Source organism: Triturus cristatus, chromosome 1_1 (assembly GCF_964204655.1).
Source record: "Triturus cristatus chromosome 1_1, aTriCri1.1, whole genome shotgun sequence".
NCBI classification, from domain to species: Eukaryota; Metazoa; Chordata; class Amphibia; order Caudata; family Salamandridae; genus Triturus; species Triturus cristatus.
Genome location: NC_140579.1, coordinates 490542527 through 490565321, shown reverse-complemented (window position 1 = coordinate 490565321; position 22795 = coordinate 490542527). Strand labels below are relative to the sequence as shown.

At 48.8% G+C, this 22795-nt stretch overlaps 1 protein-coding gene across 1 annotated transcript in view; it reads left to right on the top strand.

Moving 5' to 3' along the window:
* Positions 1 to 1495: 1495 nt before the first annotated feature.
* The window catches only part of RNF212B (ring finger protein 212B), a 332977-nt gene continuing 311677 nt past the window's right edge, over positions 1496 to 22795 (top strand). Inside the window, exons 1-2 of the mRNA XM_085643138.1 lie at positions 1496 to 1505; positions 1917 to 2018. Of these exons, the coding sequence (XP_085499264.1) occupies positions 1496 to 1505; positions 1917 to 2018 (112 nt within the window). The remainder of the gene's footprint in view (positions 1506 to 1916; positions 2019 to 22795) is intronic.

The window sequence follows — 22795 nt, the reverse complement described above, 5'->3', positions numbered from 1 at the left end:
TGCATGTTTCCAGTCTTTGGGGAAGGAGGCCAATGTGATGGAGGTGTTCAGGACCTTTCTTAGTTTGTCTCCCATTGTCTTGTTTTCAGGGTTGAAGATGTGGTGGGGGCAGGAGTCTTTGGGTGCTGCACGGAGTTCATGATGGAGATGATGTCTTGCGTAGTGAGGAGGTCCCATTGGGTGTGGATATGTTCCGGGTTTGTGTTCGTGGGTGTGGGCTGGTAGATATTGTCAGCGTCGGAGGGTTGTGGTTTGAAGTACTTGTTGATGGTTGAGATTTTGTTGTGGAAGAAGTCTGTCAGTGTTTTGCACAGTTTCTGTGATGTTGTTCTTGGCGTCAGTGGGGTTGGAGAATTCCTTCATGATGGCGAAGAGTTCCTTTCTTACCTGAATGCGTTCTGCTAGGGTGTTCTTCTTTGTTTCTTTCAGGAGACTGTGGTATTGTTTGAGGGCTCTCTTGAAGGTGGTGCGGGCTTCTATTTTCCTGTTGGTGCAGGTGAGTAAACAAATTTGTATACCACATGCAAGTTTTGTGACTTGCGTTATATGGCTGAAGTACCTGGTCCTTCTTATCCACTCCGCCCATGTAGTTGTTGTAATCAAGTGTACAGATAGGCAGGTGAACTTTGGCCATCTGACCCCAAACTGTAACTGGGGAAGTGCACTCATCATGGGTTGTAGTGTGCATGAACCCATTCCTCCTATTGAATAATTTGTCTTCAAGCAGTTTGTATGCACACTGTAATGGACTGGACTTAAGGGAGGGTGGTGGTAGTGGGTATGTTGCTTATATATTGCTATGCATGTCTTATAAATGGTAATGAGAATTTTTTTTTTTTTTTTTTTTTAAACAGTTTGTTGGAATGCAACACAGTACTCTGATAGTTTTAAAGCTTCTTACAAACAAGGTCCTGCTGGAATTCTTTGCAGTGGCATCAAAATGTACTGTATGCCACAGTACCAGCTTTCTACAGCTCACTGGCTAGCTGTTCTCCTGTATAGAAGTTGTCCACATAAAGAATAGTAACCTTTATGAAGGTGTGATCGAACAAGCTCCCATACAATCTTTGCCTTGAATCCCAGTGTGGAAGTACCACCCACAGGATATAGAGTGGAGTCCTTACATGTGTACACATTAAAGCTCTGTACATAACCTGTAAACCCTACCCTGCATCGGCTGCACTGGGGAGGTAGTGTGGGCGTTGACCCGTGGCCGACACCCACAACTAAAGGGTTGAACAGAGAAATGTTTATTTATAACAGAATGTGAAAAAACTTGACTAAACTGATTGGCTGTCCTTTGAAAAAGATGAGAAAGATAATTCTGTAGTTAACAATGTAGATTGTTTAGAAAAAACACCCTTTGCTTTGTTAAAAAAAAGCATTTTGCAGAAGGCAGAGATTGTTGAATCTGTTCTCTGCAAAGTGTAGCTAACAATTTGAACTGATTGGATTTAGACAGTTTATTTTTCTTGAATAGAATGTTGATTACACAATGGACAACTGTAAATCTGTGTAGACATTTGTGGTTATGATGTTGAACCCCTTAGGGCACAGCGACTGGTGAAATATCTTTCATTTTTCTTGGGTCATTGATAAATATAGGTTTGTATACGACTACGTTTATGCAATAAAGGCATCCTTACGTTCTGTGTATATTTATTTCTATACCCTGGTGTAGTCTTCTTTCTTCTCCCATTGTGTATGTCCTACTCCGTCAAGATTTCTAATACTGCCCCTTATGTCCAGGTGTATTCCATATGACATTTCCTTCACTTCCATTTTTTTCTGTAGTCCTTTCCTTTTCTCTTTCGGTTTTCTCACCTACATTTCTCCTAGTGCATTATTTCCTCTTTGAAATGTTTGCCGGTGTCTGAACAAGAAATATTAACTTTTTTTCGTACCTTCACTTGTAGGCATGGATTGGTTCCACTGCAATCGCTGCTTCTGCAGGGGAGGTACTGCCTTTTCCATCACGAGTTGTGGGCACATCCTTTGCGAGAAGTGTGTCAAAAGAGGTGATTTTTTTTGTGTGCAATATTAATTTTAGGAGTAAATGAATATGTGTTTCTGACTGTGTTTGGATCAAAGGGGCCCTTACTGAATTGCAATCAACACTTCTTGTTCTAATAGAGACTTCTAACCGCAGATTGGTCAACCTGTGAATTTTCCCAGGCGGCAGACTGAATCAGGAAACCTTTGTAGCAATTTCCTTGTACATCAACAGGTGACGTTGTATGGCTCATAGTCTGGTCCATCGCACTCCAGACATGACATTGGGGCTAATATATCTGTGTCACCTCCGTTAATGTCAGTTTCTTTCCAAGCCTGCTGACGCAGATCAAGCACTCTAATCCTATCATAGCTGACAGATTGTTTTCCCCTAAATTTTTCTTTAACGTGTAAATAGTGTCACTTCCTAAGGCTAGAGGTTATAAGCCATTTTGTGACTGTAACCGATCGATAACTTGGTTCCTCGTCTCCAAGTACGACTTGATGTAATGTCCATGTTGCGCCAAGATGAATAAGGATGCCCTCTGCAACCGCGAGGCCAAGCTTGCTGTCGCGGAACTCTGTCTATCAGAAAAAAAGGTCAGTTGAAGTCTGGGCACGGTGGTTCCGTTCGAGAGTGCGGATGCGCTCCCATGGCCACTCCCTTGATCAGTCATCATTGAGGTCACTGATCTCAGGTAAGTCCAAACAAATCACACAAAAAACCTGAAAAAATGTCAAAGCCTGAGGCTCCTTCCATCCCGCCTCTTGGTGTTGTGTGGTATTCCAAGAACCTCTAGGACGCAGTTGTTCCCCACCAACCCTTCTGAAACTATTTCAACCCTGACCTCTTCCCGAACAGACAGCAATTTTGCAGCACCTGCAGCAACTAAAGGTAGCTAATTTTTGGTGGCGCACTGGATCCATTTAGGGTGCCTCTGGGCCCCAGTTGTGTAACTGTTGGTGGACCCCTCTATGATGCAGACTGTGCACTCGCTTGGAGGTTGAGCCCCTTACGTTGGCGCCGCTGGTTCCGGCCTTGACACCACCCGCGATTCCACCCTCAATACCACTCTTAACGACCTGACCGATGCCACTGGCTTGAATATCTATGCCATTACCAATGTCTTGGATGCTGGATACATAGCCGATAGTTCTATCGAACTCAAAGACCCATGCTCCACTGCCAAGGATTCAACATTATGTTGAACCAGACAGTTGAACTCCACAAGATAACACTGGGGATACCAACTATGATGATGATAACCAGTACAAGTTGATGGCAACATATTTGAGGACCTCTAAGATGCCAGTGGTCTGGACACTTCGCCAGACATCGGTCTGTCGTTCCCTAACCCTATGGCTACTGAGGAGTCCGCCTCCTTTGCACCAGTAAATCAAAGAGCTGCGGAGGTGCCAGAACTTACCTTGCCCTCTCAAGCGGTTAAATCCCACGTACCTAGAAAAGTCCTCAACCCAGCACAAATCCAGCCAAGAGCATCTACTCCCCTTTAATGACGCCCTAACTGATATTTTTTTGGGCACATGGACTAAACCGGTATCTTGCCCATCATTCATTAGACAAGTGGCAAGGAGGCACAGACCTGCTCCTAGGGACTTATTTTTACAGTACCCTTCTACAGAGAGCTTGATGGTCGGAAGCACCCACCAGCCTCCTGAACCACATTCTTTCCAGATCGCCCCAACTAATAGGGAATCAAAAAGATGGAGCCATTCATGAAACAAATGTTCTCCTCTGCAAGCCTCACCTTATGCTCTGTCAACACAGCATGTCTTCTGAAAAGGTATTCACATGCGCTACGGGACATAGTGGTGGATATCTTGTCAGCAGTCCCAGAAAATCTACATCCACCATCACAGAGGCTCTTTTTTGACTGGCAGGGTGCTGCAAAATACTCCGTCAGATATGGTAAGACACTGCCAACTGCCTGGGTAGGGCAACTGTGACCAGTGTGCTGTTTGGGTGCCACAGCTTGATTTGCTCCACAGACTTCGCATCTGACGTCTAGCCATGTACGTCATTTGGAGAAAGTGAGGGGTTGCAGCTGTGGCCTCTAACTTGCTCCCTGCTACTTCTGGCACTGCCTTTTCGACCTCTGGCCTCAGAGGCGGCTAAACCTTGGCCTCCTCTGAGGCAAGGGTTGCAAAGGAAGTGCCAGGAGCAGCAGGGAGCAAGTTGGAGATCACAGCTGCGACCCCTGACTACCTCCAAATGACATTCATGCGTCTAGCATGCCCTCATGGATATGAAAGATTCAAGGAAAGTAAGGCCACTACCCGCTTTGTGGGCTTTGCTCTGCCAGGTCAGCAGTGCCCCAAACAGCAGCGCCCCTTTGAAGCTTCAGTAGGGGATACCAGCAGAGACAGAGACAATGAGTTGCAACAGGCCTCCCTCTCCTTTCGAGGCCAAGAGCGGGGATCAGGTCAACAGGTTCCAGGCCCCCAGGGTAATGAGCTACCCAACCCCCCCCCCCCCCACCCCCCCACCATAGCCCCCCCGGCAATCACCCCAAAACCTCTTTAACTTCTCCTTGGTGGTGCACAATCTGCAGTAGTAGGTCACATCACTTTCCACCTCCTTAGTTGGAGAAGCTTTACATCCAATCTATGGGTGCTCAAGATCGTGCAGAACAGATACTCCCTACCCATTCTATCATAACCTCCGGTCATCCCACTCAAAACAGAACACCATCCAGAGGCCCACATGTCCATACTCCATGGAGAAGTTCTAACACTCTTGGCCAAGGGAGCAATGTTTTGGGTGCATGCGTCAGAGAGCCAGACTAGTTACTAATTCTGTAACTTTCTGGTGCCAAAGAAGGACAAGAGCCTCTGCCCCATCCTAAACATTTACCCTCTGAATTTCTTCCTCTGGAAGGATAAGTTCAAAATGCTAAAACTTGCCCAAGTTCTGTATGCCCTTGATCCAGGAAACTGGGTGGTGATGCAGGATTGTAGGACTTCTATTTTCACATGCCCGCCTACAGTCCAACAAATGTTACCTGCAATTTCAGATAGGCCAAGAGCACTTTCAATTCACTGTGCTCCCCTTTGACCTTACCAGCGCACCTTGAGTGTTCACAAAGATGATGGTCGCAGTACTACATTTGCGAACATTGGAAAAACCAGTCTTCCCATACTTAGTTGACTGGCTGACGATGGCGGGCCTGCCTAAAACCGTCATAAGCTAGCTCAAAATGACGGACACCTGACTCCTTCACAACATTTCCCCTTAATTGGAGCCGTCCTGGACACCGTCTTTTTCCAAGCCATAAGTCTGCCTCAATGAGTCCAAGATGTTGGACTTGGCCCTTCTGGCAGGTTCACCCCTGAACCTTTTTGCTTTTTACTAATGACTTGGTGTGGTAATTGTTTGGTCTCTGCGCACTTTCCCTGTGTCCCAGGGTAAAGTGCGTGCGTGCTCTGAGTGCATGTGGTGAGATAGGCCTGCCCTCCCATAGGAATGCATGGGGAATGTATGTGTCCCTAGTAGTTCCTGATGCGTGGGGTGTGCAGGCCCGAGTTTGGTATGTGCGGACTCGTGGGAGTGAATGCTGCGCGATGATGTGTGCGGCGTGCATGTACCTAGTGTGGAAGTGCCACTTCTAGAAGTGGGCACTTCTGTGTGCAGTGTGTCTGTCGCGTGATTGGCTATGTGACGGGCTAGGGATTCCCCAGAGTCAGGATGAGTCACCTAGTGGTGAATGGGGAGATCAGCAGCTAGATGGGTGGGAGGAGTACACCTGGGTCCTGAATAGGACAGGGTTTTCCACACACAATGCTGGCCCCGCCCCCTGTGGTGCGACTGACGACCCTAGCCCTGCCAGTGAATAGAGTGAGGGGCTGAGCACATCAAGGGTGCTCCCCAACCAGCTGCGACTGGTTTTCCCCCTCACCCTGAACCCAGAACAAAGGGTTTGACTGTATAAAAATGGGGCTGTGTCCCCACAGAAGTTGTTCTCTTCCAGGATCCTATCTGAGGGGGGGCTGCTGCTGCTGGAGGCCAGGAGGAACCGCCACTTAGGACTGCCTTCCTGCCTGGAGGGCCCAGTGAGCTGGCCCCTGGCCCAGCCTTGCCCCCCTGCCCCCCTGCCTACCTTCCTAGGGACTTTGCTGGACTTTGCACTTGTTGGTGTCCCTAAAGCGCCTGGGAGCTTTTGTTGATGTTTGGCGCTGAGAGCGCTTTTGCTTTGTTGCACATAGCGCTAGGGGCGCTTTGCTTGTGGCCCCCCTGCATCTGGAGACTTCACCAGTGCCTGCTTCGAGGCGCCTGGGGAGCGCTGTACCTATTTTGCTGAGTAGCGCCTGCCGTGTGACCGGCAGCGCGGCACTACGACGATCTGCGAGGGAACCCCGACGTAGGGATTCCCCCGCTTCTGCCGGGTCTAAAGCGGGAGCCCACCCCGCATTGCAGCGCTCGTTGGCGGGTGCCCACCCCGCTTATATGTTGGTTTGAGGAACGGGAGCCTCCCCCGTGTTGCCGGCATCAAAGCTTCCCGGGCCGCCGCGCTGCCCGCGGTGACCCGGAAGCCGTCTGGAAAGCCCTGAACGGGGGCGGGGACTGACTCGGAAGATCCAGGAAGCGGACGGGAGCCTACCCCGCGCTCCTGGGATAGCCATCGCCAAGAGGGAACCTTGGGATTCACCGCGGCAGCCCGGGTTAAGAGGCACGTCGGACCCAGCGAAGGACCGCGCCTGACTGCACGGGGCTCCCTTGCCAGCGAGAGAAAGCCCCGACGGCGAAGAGAAAGGCCGGAGGGGAGCAGAGGGCCTCCCACCGTGACCGGAGCTGCCGTCCAAGTCCCGGTGAGTGGGGCCTGAAGGGGGGACCGTGTTAGCCCTCCCCAAGCACTGTGGGAGCCCGGTGAGGAGGGCTCTGTGGGGCCGTTGTTAGAGGGGGTGGCCGGCCCCCCCTCTCCTGCCAGTGGTTACTTCTTTTAGGGGGCAACACTGTTCAAGAGCGCCAGATCGCTCCAAAGCGGGGCCAATTGTTATTCAGAGTCCGTAGGGACTCCAATACCTGAAGGGGGCATTGTTCTTTGTTTCTGAGCGTGAGACGCTCCAACGTGCTGACAGTGGTTCCGAGCCCACGAGGCTCCAACGAGGCCAGCAGTGGTTGCGCAGAGCGCTCAGAGCGCTCCAACGTTGGGGGCATTTCTTTTGGGATTGAGTGGCCCCAGGTGGCAGCGGGCCACTCCCACCTTGCCCCTCAAAGTTGTTTAGAGCCTGCGAGGCTCAGGGGGCCACAAGTGTGACATATTAGAGCCCAGGAGAGGCTCCAACCCCCCGCCATATTTGTTTAACAAGGCACAGTGGTGCCACCGCATCTCTCCAGTTGCCCAGCACTTAGTGGGCAACTGCAACGTTTAGGTTGTGGCCTCGGTGTTCTGGCTTGCGCAGCCTGCGCCGGCGCGCCCTGACTTTTCTGGACGCAGGGCGTCCTTGCCCCTACTAGGCCAGTTGGCCCAGGGACTGCCACAGTAGTGGCTAATGTGAGTTTGGGCGCCATTGTACCTTTTCTGCACCTCTGAATGTGTTTATGCGTCATGTGCTGTGCTTTACACCTCTGAATGTTATGCATCATGTGTTTATGTGCTTAGACCCCTACAGGTATTGTGATACTAAGGTGGTTGCTTTTCTCCTAGTACAGGTGGTGCTAGTGAGGTCCTGATTCCCTGCGCAATATTTGCCTAAGGTGGTTAGGGTTGCGTAGGTGGTACTTACCTGATACCAGTAGTTACTGGTTGGGTGCTACATGTTCTATTTTAGTGCTACAGTGATTGTAAGTGCTATGGTCTACAGTATTATTCCTATGTTCTAAAAAGTGCTAATTCCGGACAGTGGTCCATGTGGCCCTGTCCCCTGTACATATAATCCCTTGTAAATTCTGCCCGTGCCTGTTGGCACATTGTAGAGTGTGTTTTTATCTAATGTGTTGTGTATAATACAAAGGCTATTTTTTATAGAATACCTTGTGTGGAGTTTCCTTTGTGGTGGGCCTTGGGTGTTGTTGCTGGGTGCGCGCGCAAACGCTTTACACATCGCCTCAGGGATAAGCCTGACTGCTCGTGCCAAGCTACCAAGGGGGTGAGCAGGGGTTATCTTTGGCGTGTACCTTCCTTGCCCTGACTAGAGTGGTGGTTTCTGCCTGACTTTGGCGCAAGCCTTAGCCAACCAGGAATCGCCATTTCTAACACAAGACATTCTGGCTATGATCAAGCCAGGTGGCACATGCAGGCTTTGCAGTGCGATCTAAAGTCTTAGTTGCCTCAGCACGACAGTGATGTATGGTCACCAACACAATATAAGGCCCAGACAAAGTCTCAATAAATTATTCCCTTGTTCAATCTTTGCTAGCTGTCAACAGGCAGACAGGCTTAATGTAGGAGAGAGGTGTGTAAAGCATTTAAAAACACCAATTCATTAAATAAGTAAGACACAAAACACAATAAAAATCCAATATCAATTTATGAAAATTGGAAATACTTTTCTCTTTAAAGTGACACCATAACGACAAAAATCCAATGTAGGTAACTGAGGATATGAATTTTTAAAGAATAAACACTTTCTAGTGCTTAAAAACCAATAGTGCCAAATTGGGACATCTGACCGCGCTTCACCGGGACAAAGTCACAGTTTGAGCCAACCACAATGGAGCCCTGGTTGGAGTCACTAAAGAGGAGGTTTAGTCAAAATGTTACCTTCTCACTTAGTAACTTTTCGAGAGGAATTTCTCTCGACGTCGAGCAGGCCTCTCCAGCAGGCTGGATTCGTTGATTCAGCCAACTCCTGGAAGTTTTGCGCTCCGGAGCTTTCAGCGGGACGAACCTGAAATTCAGGCCAGGTCGCGGTTCAGCATAGTCAGCTTGACTCGACGTCGGGTCAGTCACCTTATGAAGCTTTTTCACAAAGGTTAACCAACCTTTAGTGTGTGCATCCTGAAGTTCCTTATGGGGGTCAAATTGTTCACACACAAAATCCCGGCTGTGTTGCCCCTCGGAAGTTGGGACTACAGTTCCCACAATGCACCTGGCCAAATCCATTAAAGTCCAACTGAAGGTTGTCAGATAGGTTCTTCTTGCTGGAACTAATGCAGGTGGAGCTCTATTAACCTGTTGCTTTCACGGAGTCCACTTCTTCTCTTTTTGTAGCAAGGCAAAGTCCTGAAGGCTGTAGTTTTTTAGTGTGCAGCAGACAGCCATTTGGAGTGCAGTCCTCTTGGTGGAGGCCAGGGTCCCTCTTCTTCTTGTAGTTTCCGGAAGCAGATCTGAGTTTCGATGCAGTTCTCCCATATTTATCCAGTGTTTTGGGGTGACAAGCGGGGGAAGAGGGGGGTGTCCCTTAACAATGGGGTACAGGGTGCCTCCCAAAAGTATGACCGCTTCCTCCAAAGTGTGGCATATACTTGTCTCACAAAGCACTGAACTTTAAAATCCAAGACGGAGAATCTTTCTATCTTTCTCCTTGGGGTTGAGATCTGGCTTAGCCAACCTACTGGTAAGGCTCATTTCCCTTAACACGTTCCTTCTAGACCTCCTGCAAATTGCATTCCTGGGGCTCCCATCTGTCTGGGGGTACAGGAAGAGGGGATAAGCCTGGCTTGCTGCCTTACTGTGAGAAGTTGGCCTGATGTATGATGTCACTAGTTCTAGTGTACACCTTATATCAGTCCAAATACCCTTATGGTGATTGGTTGTAAAGTCAACCTTATAGACCAGCTATCCTAGTGGTAGCATGGACAAGAGCAGTCTTAGGCTAAACTCTGAATGGCATGTGAAGCCAGCTGTGATACCATATATAATCCCTTGAATACCAAATGAAAGGACACCACAACAGATATATATATATAAAATAAAGTGTATTTATTCTAGTCAAACCCTCAGCACTCTTTATGAGATTAGAGGTAAGTACAACACAGTCTTATTTAAGCATACATTAAGTCACACAGGTAAGTAATACAGTTAGGCCCTAGGGGCCACGCAAACCATATACTAAGTAAGTGGTATAAGAACCACTGTCACGGAAATAGAATAGGCCTAGGCCTAGGGAATCGCTGGGGCTACACTACACTAGCGTTAGTTAGGAAGTGGGAGGCCCACGGGATTTGTGTGCAGAGTGGAAACACTCACGCGTAATGCGTAAAAGTCAATAGCAATAGTACAGTTTAGAAAACGGTAGATTTAGGACACTTCCGGAGTAGCTAGGAAGTTGAGACTTGAAAACTAGACACTAGGATAGTCACTATCCTGATGAGCACCGGAGTACCCAAGTTGCCTAGCCCACAGGCTGCGGGTGCATAGGGGTGAAGATGCGTCGTTTTCGTCGTCGACTCCTATGGATGCCTGAAGAAAGATGCTGACAGGCAGTCAGTGAAGAGTGTCCGGTGGATCCCAAGGCTGGGATCAAGAAGAGAAGAAACCTGCAAGCAGAAGGGACAGAGTCAAGGTCACTAGCCAGTGACCACGTGGAACCAGGAAGGAACCAGGCGATGTCGTGAAGATTGCAGGTGAAGGTGAAGCTTGTCGCTGCAGCCAGGAGGACCAGGAAGCGTCGGACGACCAGGACCAGGAGGCGAGCTGTCCCACGAAGGCTCTTGCTGTCGGCGGCGTCGAAGTTGGACTAGGACTCACCAAGCCTTGGCAAGCGGAACCCACGAAGAACGGAGGACTTGCTTCTGGTGCAGACCAGGAGGATCTGGGGTGCTTCTTCTTTGCAGAGAAGCGGGAGCCAGTCTGGAGGAGCCAAACCAGTGCAGAAGATTTCAGGGTGCGTCGTCACAAAGGCCACTAGCCAGCGGGCAAGCAACCGGACAGACGCGGCAAGCAGGAAAATGCAGAAGGGCCCCACGCAGGACTCGTGGAGTGTGGGGGGCTGATCTTCGGTGCAGATGGTGCTTGGGGTTGGGGCTTCTCAATCCCCGGTGCACAACTTCGAGGGTACCTGCGCTTTAAGTTACTAGCCACTTTTTCCAGGTAGCCGGTCCCACGTCGCTCGTCGCCTCCACGGATCTCAGCTTTGCTGTGGATGTGGATCAGGGTCGGAGAAGTCTGGAAGTCAAGGCTCTGGTCGGGCTCTGCAGTCGGTTCCTCGTAGAACGTGGGCAAAGCAAAGGGTAGTCTCTTGATGGTGCCTGTTTGCACAGGGTAGCCACTCCTTGGCTACAAGGGAGATTCTTCAGTCTTCTTCTTTCGTCGAATGTCGAAGGTCCAGAGTTTCTGTTCAGTTTTGCAGGTTCAGGATAATCTAAAGTCTTGAGGCCCAACTCCCACTCTTATACTAATCTGGGGGGCTGGGATACCTGCTAGGTCACGCCTTATGGGTGGGACCTGGGAGGGGGTGGTTACACCCACTTCCCTTTGTCCAGTTTCGCGCCAGAGCTGGGGCTGGAGTGCCCCAGCGCCGGTTTGAACTGGACTATGCAAGGAACACCTTGTGTGCCCCAGGCATGTCTCATTCCTTTCAGCCCACCCTGCCCCAATACACTAAAGGCTGTCTGGGGAGGTGCTAGCACCTCCCCAAGCAGGAAACCTATTGTCCAGGCCTCCCTGGCTGGGATCACTCCCAGCTGCAGGAGGTCAGACTTGTGTCGTGGCAGCAGCATCCATTTTGTGATGCTGAGGCTTTGGTCAGAGGCTAACAGTTGAAGTATGATTTTAACATGTCTTTCCCTCTAGAGGGGGGGAATAATATTCTCATGTCCAGAAATGGCATGGGGGTATTATTCCACAGTGTTAGACACCTTACACGACATGTTTCGATAAAGCCAAACCATAGTTACCATAACCGTCTAAGATTATAAGGCACTTTAAGAGTATATGGTAGGCTATATCATAGAACAGCTATAAGGACAAGGTTCCGAAAGCTGCAGACAGGCTCAGCTCATGCTAGAGCACCATCTCACATGTTACCAAGCACTCTGCCTCCAGGATTGTTAAGGCCTGCCATAGGAGTGACTGATAGGTACACATGTGTCTATATGTAAGTTAGGTATAGGAATACTACACCTAAGCAAGGGGTGATTACACGACCTTGCCCCAGCTGAGTGATCAGCCAGTTGTGTCAAAATGGAAGGCCAGGCCAGGGGTGGCATAATACATGCTGCAGCCCCTGGTAGGCCTAGGGTACACCTATGCCCTGGGTACCTAGGGTACACTGTACAGGGGCCAATAAGGTGATCCTATCCAAATGGGTTGTGCACCTAAAGTACATAGTATTAATTTAGAGAGAGAACAGCAGGGCTGTGGGTCTGATTAGCAGGCCCACAGCCACATCTAAGTCGAAAACCAGTAAAGCAAAAGCAAAAAGTGGGGGTGAACATAGAAAGCAGACCCTACTCTCCTACACAACCCCCCCCCCCCAAACTTAGGGACATTAAACTAACCTTGACCAGTTGAGTCTTCATGTTCTAAGTGGAAATATCTGGAGAGTCCATCTGCATTGGCATGGTCAGTCCCAGGTCTATGTTCCACTGTGAAGTCCATCCCCTGTAGGGAAATGGACCACCTAAGAAGTTTGGGATTTTCACCCTTCATCTGATTTAGCCACAAGAGGGGCGTATGGTCTGTCTGAATCTTGAAGTGAGTGCCAAACAAGTATGGCCTCAGCTTCTTCAGGGCCCAAACCACAGCAAAGGCCTCCCTCTCAATAGCTGACCAACGTTTCTCTCTAGGGGTCAGCCTTCTACTTATAAAAGCAATGGGCTGGTCTTGACCATCTACATTCAGTTGTGAAAGAACAGCTCCCACACCTAACTCAGAAGCATCTGTCTGGACAATGAACTCTTTGGAGTAGTCTGGACTTTTCAGAATAGGTGCACTGCACATGGCCTGCTTCAGGTCATCAAATGCTTTTTGACAGCTTACTGTCCACTGAACTTTCTTTGGCATCTTCTTGGAGGTCAAGTCATTAAGTGGTGTCACTATGGACCCATAATTCTTAACAAACTTTCTGTAGTACCCAGTCAGGCCCAAGAAAGCTCTGACCTGAGTCAGGGTAGTTGGAGGAGCCCAGTCCTTTATGGTCTGGATCTTGCTCTCCAGTGGTTGAACCTGACCCCCACCAACTAGGTGGCCCAGGTATACAACCTTGCTCTGCCCTATCTGGCACTTAGTGGCCTTGATAGTGAGGCCTGCCTTTTGCAGGGCCTCTAAAACATTCCTCAGGTGGACCAGGTGATCCTCCCAGGTGGAGCTAAAGACAGCAATATCATCAAGATAAGCTGCACAATAATCATCCAACCCAGTAAGGACTTGATTCACCAACCTTTGGAAAGTGGCAGGTGCATTCTTCAAACCAAAGGGCATTACCACAAATTGATAATGTCCTCCTGGGGTCGAGAAAGCAGTTTTGGCCTTTGCACTCTCAGCTAGTCTGATTTGCCAGTAGCCTGCTGTCAGGTCAAATGTGCTTAAAAACCTAGCAGCTGCCAGTCTGTCAATGAGCTCATCTGCCCTAGGTATTGGGTGGGCATCTGTCCTAGTGACAGCATTGAGACCTCTGTAATCCACGCAAAACCTCATCTCTCTCTTACCATCTTGGGTGTGAGGTTTTGGCACAAGAACTACAGGACTAGCCCAAGGGCTCTCTGAAGGTTCAATGACTCCCAGCTCCAACATCTTTTGTACCTCAACTTTTATGCAGTCCCTGACATGGTCAGGTTGCCTGTAGATTTTACTCTTCACAGGCAGACTGTCACCAGTGTCCACCTCATGGGTGCACCAGTTTGTCTGACTTGGGGTCAGAGAGAACATATGTTTGTAGGATTGCAGAACCTGTCTGCAGTCCTGTTGCTGATGGACAGTGAGGCTGTCAGAAAAGACCACACCATCAACTGAGCCATCATCAGGGTTCTGAGTCAACAGGTCTGGGAGAGGGTCACTCTCTTCCTCCTGCCCCTCATCTGTAGCCATGAGTAGCCCCATGTCTGCCCTGTCAACATATGCCTTCAATCAGTTGACATGAAGCACCCTGTGGGGGCTTCTGGGAGTCCCAAGGTCCACCAAGTAGGTGACTTCTCCCTTTTTCTCAACAATAGTGTGGGGTCCAGACCATTTGTCTTGGAGTGCTGCTGGGGCCACTGGCTCCAACACCCACACTTTCTGTCCTGGCTGGTAAACAGTCAGTACAGCCTTTTGGTCATGCCAAGCTTTTTGGAGTTCTTGGCTTGCCTCAAGGTTTTTAGAAGCCTTCTTCACATACTCTGCCATCCTGGAGCGGAGACCAAGTACATAATCCACTATGTCTAGTTTGGGTTGTCTGAGAGGTCTCTCCCATCCTTCCTTCACCAAACACAGGGGTCCTCTTACAGGATGCCCAAACAAAAGCTCAAAAGGGCTGTAGCCAACCCCCTTTTGTGGGACCTCTCTGTAAGCAAACAGAAGGCAGGGTAAAAGGATGTCCCATCTTCGCCTAAGCTTGTCTGGTAATCCTTTTATCATTCCCTTTAGGGTCTTGTTGAATCTCTCAACAAGCCCATTGCACTGTGGGTGATAGGGTGTGGTGAACTTATAGTTAACACCACACTCCTTCCACATTGCAGTCAAGTATCCTGACATGAAGTTGGTACCTCTGTCAGAAATTACCTCCTTTGGAAAGCCCACTCTGGAGAATACTCCAAGCAGGGCCCTTGCCACAACAGGAGCTGTTGTGGTCCTCAGGGGAATTGCTTCTGGGTACCTGGTGGCATGGTCCACTATCACCAGTATGAATCTGTGCCCAGATGCTGTTTGTGGGTCCATTGGTCCTACAATATCTATGCCCACTCTTTCAAAGGGGACCCCCACCACAGGTAGTGGTATGAGGGGGGCCTTTGTGGTGCCACCTGATTTGCCACTGGCTTGGCAGGTGCCACAGGAGCGACAAAACTCCTTAGTATCTTCTGACATATGGGGCCAGTGAAAGTGAGGGACAAGCCTGTCCCAAGTCTTGTTCTGGCCTAGATGTCCTGCAAGGGGAATATCATGGGCCAAGGTAAGAAGGAAGCCTCTGAACTTCAGTGGTATGACCAACCTCCTGGATGCACCAGGCTTGGGGTCTCTAGCCTCTGAATACAGTAGCCCTTCATCCCAATACACTCTATGGGTACCTTGAGCATTCCCTGCAGCCTCAGCAGCAGCCAGCTGTCTGAGGGGTTCAAGAGAGGGGCAGTCTAATTGAGCCTGCCTCAGATCTGCCCTTGAAGGTCCCCCTGTCCCAAGAAACTCAACCTGATCAGGTTCAAGTTCTTCTAGGACAGTTCCTTCAGGGCTCTCAGAATCATCCTCCTGGGAGGGCTGATCCACCACCTGAGGCAGGGGGGAAGGCACAGCCTTAACCCTACTGCTCTTTCTCTTGGGTTGTGACTGGTCCATAGTTTCAGGATCCAGCACTTGTTCAGTGGTGCACTTTTTGGCCTGTGACCTGGTCACAGCAAGGACATGTGCATCTATCCCCAGCATTTCTGCATGGGTCCTATACTCCACTTCAGACCAAACTGAAGTTTCAAGATCATTGCCCAGTAAACACTCTACAGGAAGGTCTGAACTAACAACAACTTTCTTGAGGCCAGTTACCCCTCCCCAGGAGAAGTTAACAATAGCCACACTATGGGAGGTAGTGGCATTGCTAGCGTTGGTCACTAGGTAATTCTCACCTAGTATGATCTGTCCAGGGTCCACAAAAGCAGGTGTCACCATTGTGACACTAGCACCAGTGTCCCTGTAGGCCTGAGCCATTCTTTGGTTGATAAAAGGTGTCTGTCTGTACTTGCCCAGGTTACTGGGGCCTACAGTAGAGGACAAAGCTAAGTCCCCATCACAGATCAGAACAGCCTGAGTAGGTACTCTGACTAGGCCAGAATCCTCCTCAGTTCCCAGGGTTAACCCTACTACACCCTTTTGCTGGGAACCACCACTTACAGCTGAACTAGGGGGTACAGTTGCCTTAGGGGCAATGGTGGCTGGGGGCTTATCCTTTTTGGTGCACTCACTAAACCAATGTGAGTTGGACTTACAATAGTTGCACCATGGTTTCTTTTGGCCATCTTTCTTTTTATCCTTTTTGGGACCACCCTCCCCCTGAGCCTTTTGGGGGCCTGGTGAAGACTTCTGGTCTTTTTGTTTCTGCTCATTACCCTTCTGGTCTGCCTTTTTCTGATCACCGCCCTGGTTCTGGTTTTTCTGCTTAACTCTAGTCCTGACCCATCTATCTGCCTTCTTTCCCAATTCTTGGGGAGAAGTCAGATCAGAATCAATCGGGTGTTGATGCAATAGCTGGTTTTGACAGTTGTTAAGTATTTGTTCTCTCATGATCAAATTATACAATCCTGTATAGTCCTTAACCTTACTTCCCATTAGCCAGCCTTCCTGAGCCTTAGTGGCACAATCTACAAAGTCAGTCCAGTCCTGAGTCTGTGTCTTCTGGGTATCCCTGAACAACAACCTGTATTGTTCGGTGGTTAGGCCAAACCCATCAATCAGAGCACTCTTCAGGACAGTGTAATTATCTGCATCCTCATCACTAACTGTGAGGAGCTTGTCTCTGCCTTTCTCAGAGAAGGAGAGCCACAAGATAGCTGCCCACTGACTTTGGGGTACCTGCTGTACTGTGCAAGCTCTCTCCAAAGCAGTTATCCATTTGTGGATGTCATCCCCACACTTGTAGGGAGGGACAATCTTGCTCAGGTTTCTATTATCATAGTGCCTGTCTCTATCCTTAGGGATATTGCTGCCACCAGTGGGTTCTGACCCACTCAACTTTTGTTCTCTAGCCAGAGCAAGCTTCTCTTTGGCAAGGGCAAGTTCTTCCCTTTGAATCCTCAGATTAGCTTCCCTCATTCTGGCTTCATGCTCCTTTCTTTCAGGGGAAGTCATTCCCCTGTGAGAGGAAGCATTAGAGATGTTAGAGACATGGGAGTGGATGGATTCCCTTGAAGGGGATCTGTCCCTCCTGCTTCTCTGTGTAAGCCTACTTGGGGGTCTGTAAGGGGGGACCCCATGCAAACTCCCATGTAAGCTTAGGTTAGCCTGGCTAAGTCTTCCTACTTGGCCCTGGCTGTCTACCTCTTCATCTGAAGTCTCCTCTGACTCCTCTGTGGTGGGTAGACCCTCCTCTGTACCTAGGGTACCTGCCTGAGATGCCCTAAGAATTTCATACTCCTCTAGGAGTTGTCTTAACTGAAGGAGGGTAGGGTTTGTGTTATAATCTTGTATGTGATTAATGCATCCTCTGTTCCTGCCTTTGCCTTGCTGCTCAGTCTGTGTGATGTCATCAGAATGTTGGAGAGTGTTTGAGTGGAAGAAGGGATCAGTTGGTGTGGAAGGGCTGAGCAGCAGGGAGACTGCTCCTGGTGGGGCATTGAATGGCATTGAAGAAGGCCTAGAATGTGGCTAATGTGGATCTTATCTAAGGAATAAAACAACGATCCTGAACTACATCACCTGGACTATGTATCTTTCTTTTGATTGTAACATTGGCGACGATTTTTAGAACCTGCGTGCTACTTTAATGGAGATTGGACTTTCAAAACTGAAGAAAGAGACTACAACCTGTGGATTTGTACAAACCTGGCACCCCTAATGCCCCACCAGTGACCATTTCATCGGTCGCCCCAACCAGTAAGTGCCAGTTTGTTTTAGACTTTTCTTCATTCTCTTGAAGCCTGCCTGTTTTTGCTGGACTGTTCCTGTCTTGTTACATTTAGACAGAGAACATTATCTGTGACATGGACAGCATTTGCGTGTACTGTACATTTGGATTTGGGTTGGTTCCTGCTGACTGTGGGATTTTAGGAATGGTTTATCAGTGATTTAAGGTGCCAGCTCCGACCTGTTTTGAAAGAAGTCAGTCCAGGAATTGCGACCTGTTTCTGCCAAGTTGTTATGCTGATTCAGAGATGCAGAGGATGCTTGAGCTGTTTTCTGTGAGTCTGTCTCAATCTACCAGACTCTTAAGCTGTTAGTCGGGGGCACGAATCGAGTCCCGGTGTTTGTGTCACAGTCGTGCAAGTCTAAAGAGCAGGCCAATTTTTCAACAGCGTGTGTTTTTTTTTTTAAATTAACCAAGAGGAGACTATGGAGGTGGAGACTATGGAGTTAACTGTGCCTGAACTGTATTCGCTGAATTTTCACAATGTGACCAGTGTGAGAGTGGAGTACGAGGATTTTCAAATGGGCATCTGTTAGAGCTATGGAGAATTGCTACTGTGCATCAGAATTTGGTTTTTCTAGTTAAATCCTGTGGTTTACGGTTGCTGGCATTCGTTGACATTTTCAAATGTACACGCGCATCTTACCGTCAGTTGTTGCCGCGCGCTGGCATAGGGAATTCTAGATTACGTCTTGCTGTCTTCGACTTTCTCCGCTGCCCAGTGACGCCTGTATGCAGCTATGAACAGCTAGCCATCCGGCGCGGCGTCACCCTACGTGCCGCCATCTTGTGGTTGACATCCTTTGACTATTCCCTGGTGCACGCTTCCGTTTTGCCAACCACGTTTTTGCTAACCAAGCACTTCGAGGATTCCGATTCACATCTTGAGGCGTTTTGTGAAGTCCGCCGACTATCTCTTTTCCTCGTGGACATTTGGTGTTCCAGTTATTTCTAAAGAAGAAATTGAAGATGTTCTGGCAGTTTGGATTTTCTGAGGAACTGTTGTTGGTTAATCCTCTTACAAGGTACTGTTTTTTTCCTGGTTGTAGCTCACTTGTTCCAGACTTAAGCTGCTTACTGACAACGGTGACTACCTTCTTTATTTTAGTTTGTTGTTTTCTTGAGACATTTTTATTAATGTTGTCGTTTGTATTCAAATGCCTTAATTCTGTCGCTCCGTTATGTGTGCTTTTTATGCGATGAAGTACCAATTATCGTTATCTGTTCCAATATTTGTATGAGAGGGGGTGAGTGGGTGAAGTGTCTTTGTTTTGCTTCTGTTTGTATAGTGTGGGAGAGATAGGCATTGTCCCTGGTCTTGTTGTGTACGTCTTTTATTAGTCTTGCCTCGTCTGAGGCGTTTGGTCTGTGCGCGTTATGGGTGCGCACATGTGAAGACTTCTTTTAGAAGCTTCTCGGTCTTACCTGTTTGGTTTTACCCTTAGGTTGGTGGTTACCTCATGTGAGGTGTTTGGTCTGTGCATTACGGGTGCGCACATGTGAAGTCTTCTTTTGAAGCTTCTCGGTTTTACCTGCTTGGTTTTACCCTTAGGTTGGTGGTTACCTCGTGTGAGGTGTTTGGTCTGTGCGTTGCGGGTGCGCACATGTGAAGACTTCTTTTGGAGTTTTTTGGTTTTACCTGTTTGGTTTTACCCTTAGGTTGGTGGTTACCTCATGTGAGGTGTTTGGTTTGTGCGTTACGGGTGCGCACATGTGAAGGCTTCTTTTGAAGCTTCTAGGTCTTATCTGTTTGGTTTTACCCTTAGATTGGTGTTACCTCGTGTGAGGTGTTAGTCTGTGCGTTAAGAGTGCGCACGCAAGAAGACTCCCTATTTGGAGGCTTCTCAGTCTTTCCTGTTTGGTATTACCCTTGAGTTGGTTGGGTACTTCGTGTGTGGTGTTGGACTGTGCGTCACATGTGCGCACATGTGGAGATTTCTTATCTTCTGGCTTTCTCTTTTGCCTGTCTGGGGTTGCAAGTTTACCCCTTTTCTGTTATTCTTGAAGCTCTTTGATTTTTATTGTGTGTATGTCCATCAGCGCACATTTTTCTTGATTAGTCTTGTTGCATGTATGAACTTTGATTTTGCATGCTCCTATTTTGTTCAATTTTGATGAGGGGGGGATGTGTTATAATCTTGTATGTGATTAATGCATCCTCTGTTCCTGCCTTTGCCTTGCTGCTCAGTCTGTGTGATGTCATCAGAATGTTGGAGAGTGTTTGAGTGGAAGAAGGGATCAGTTGGTGTGGAAGGGCTGAGCAGCAGGGAGACTGCTCCTGGTGGGGCATTGAATGGCATTGAAGAAGGCCTAGAATGTGGCTAATGTGGATCTTATCTAAGGAATAAAACAACGATCCTGAACTACATCACCTGGACTATGTATCTTTCTTTTGATTGTAACAGTTTGCACCCTGTTTTTTGTCTCTGGAGGTACACAAGTGTCTCATCTCCTGGAATGTTAAGGTATCATATCTAGAGGGGGTCTTTTGCAGACCTGATCCTCCTGAGAGAGCATCTACTTGATCTCCTCTCAGAGACATGATCTAGTGAGGGTGTGGTGTGTGCACCTACCTACACTAGTTGTATCTACTAAACCTCTCTAGTAGTTGTAGTCAGGGTGTGTTACTCCCTACAACTACAAAGTCCAGTAGGACTTAAGTATTATAATCTATGTTATATGTACCTAGACAATATCTGTGTGATCTTTCAATTTAGTATCTCAAGATTACAATGGTATTACAACAGCAAGCTCAGATCCCAACCGCTGCCACCAATGTGAGAAGTTGGCCTGATGTATGATGTCACTAGTTCTAGTGTACACCTTATATCAGTCCAAATACCCTTATGGTGATTGGTTGTAAAGTCAACCTTATAGACCAGCTATCCTAGTGGTAGCATGGACAAGAGCAGTCTTAGGCTAAACTCTGAATGGCATGTGAAGCCAGCTGTGATACCATATATAATCCCTAGAATACCAAATGAAAGGACACCACAACAGATATATATATAAAATAAAGTGTATTTATTCTAGTCAAACCCTTAGCACTCTTTATGAGATTAGAGGTAAGTACAACACAGTCTTATTTAAGCATACATTAAGTCACACAGGTAAGTAATACAGTTAGGCCCTAGGGGCCACGCAAACCATATACTAAGTAAGTGGTATAAGAACCACTGTCACGGAAATAGAATAGGCCTAGGCCTAGGGAATCGCTGGGGCTACACTACACTAGCGTTAGTTAGGAAGTGGGAGGCCCACGGGATTCGTGTGCAGAGTGGAAACACTCACGCGTAATGCGTAAAAGTCAATAGCAATAGTACAGTTTAGAAAACGGTAGATTTGGGACACTTCCGGAGTAGCTAGGAAGTTGAGACTTGAAAACTAGACACTAGGATAGTCACTATCCTGATGAGCACCGGAGTACCCAAGTTACCTAGCCCACAGGCTGCGGGTGCATAGGGGTGAAGATGCGTCGTTTTCGTCGTCGACTCCTATGGATGCCTGAAGAAAGATGCTGACAGGCAGTCAGTGAAGAGTGTCCGGTGGATCCCAAGGCTGGGATCAAGAAGAGAAGAAACCTGCAAGCAGAAGGGACAGAGTCAAGGTCACTAGCCAGTGACCACGTGGAACCAGGAAGGAACCAGGCGATGTCGTGAAGATTGCAGGTGAAGGTGAAGCTTGTCGCCGCAGCCAGGAGGACCAGGAAGCGTCGGACGACCAGGACCAGGAGGCGAGCTGTCCCACGAAGGCTCTTGCTGTCGGCGGCGTCGAAGTTGGACTAGGACTCACCAAGCCTTGGCAAGCGGAACCCACGAAGAACGGAGGACTTGCTTCTGGTGCAGACCAGGAGGGTGCTTCTTCTTTGCAGAGAAGCGGGAGCCAGTCTGGAGGAGCCAAACCAGCGCAGAAGATTTCAGGGTGCGTCGTCACAAAGGCCACTAGCCAGCGGGCAAGCAACCGGACAGACGCGGCAAGCAGGAAAATGCAGAAGGGCCCCACGCAGGACTCGTGGAGTGTGGGGGGCTGATCTTCGGTGCAGATGGTGCTTGGGGTTGGGGCTTCTCAATCCCCGGTGCACAACTTCGAGGGTACCTGCGCTTTAAGTTACTAGCCACTTTTTCCAGGTAGCCGGTCCCACGTCGCTCGTCGCCTCCACGGATCTCAGCTTTGCTGTGGATGTGGATCAGGGTCGGAGAAGTCTGGAAGTCAAGGCTCTGGTCGGGCTCTGCAGTCGGTTCCTCGTAGAACGTGGGCAAAGCAAAGGGTAGTCTCTTGATGGTGCCTGTTTGCACAGGCTACAAGGGAGATTCTTCAGTCTTCTTCTTTCGTCGAATGTCGAAGGTCCAGAGTTTCTGTTCAGTTTTGCAGGTTCAGGATAATCTAAAGTCTTGAGGCCCAACTCCCACTCTTATACTAATCTGGGGGGCTGGGATACCTGCTAGGTCACGCCTTATGGGTGGGACCTGGGAGGGGGTGGTTACACCCACTTCCCTTTGTCCAGTTTCGCGCCAGAGCTGGGGCTGGAGTGCCCCAGCGCCGGTTTGAACTGGACTATGCAAGGAACACCTTGTGTGCCCCAGGCATGTCTCATTCCTTTCAGCCCACCCTGCCCCAATACACTAAAGGCTGTCTGGGGAGGTGCTAGCACCTCCCCAAGCAGGAAACCTATTGTCCAGGCCTCCCTGGCTGGGATCACTCCCAGCTGCAGGAGGTCAGACTTGTGTCGTGGCAGCAGCATCCATTTTGTGATGCTGAGGCTTTGGTCAGAGGCTAACAGTTGAAGTATGATTTTAACATGTCTTTCCCTCTAGAGGGGGGGAATAATATTCTCATGTCCAGAAATGGCATGGGGGTATTATTCCACAGTGTTAGACACCTTACACGACATGTTTCGATAAAGCCAAACCATAGTTACCATAACCGTCTAAGATTATAAGGCACTTTAAGAGTATATGGTAGGCTATATCATAGAACAGCTATAAGGACAAGGTTCCGAAAGCTGCAGACAGGCTCAGCTCATGCTAGAGCACCATCTCACATGTTACCAAGCACTCTGCCTCCAGGATTGTTAAGGCCTGCCATAGGAGTGACTGATAGGTACACATGTGTCTATATGTAAGTTAGGTATAGGAATACTACACCTAAGCAAGGGGTG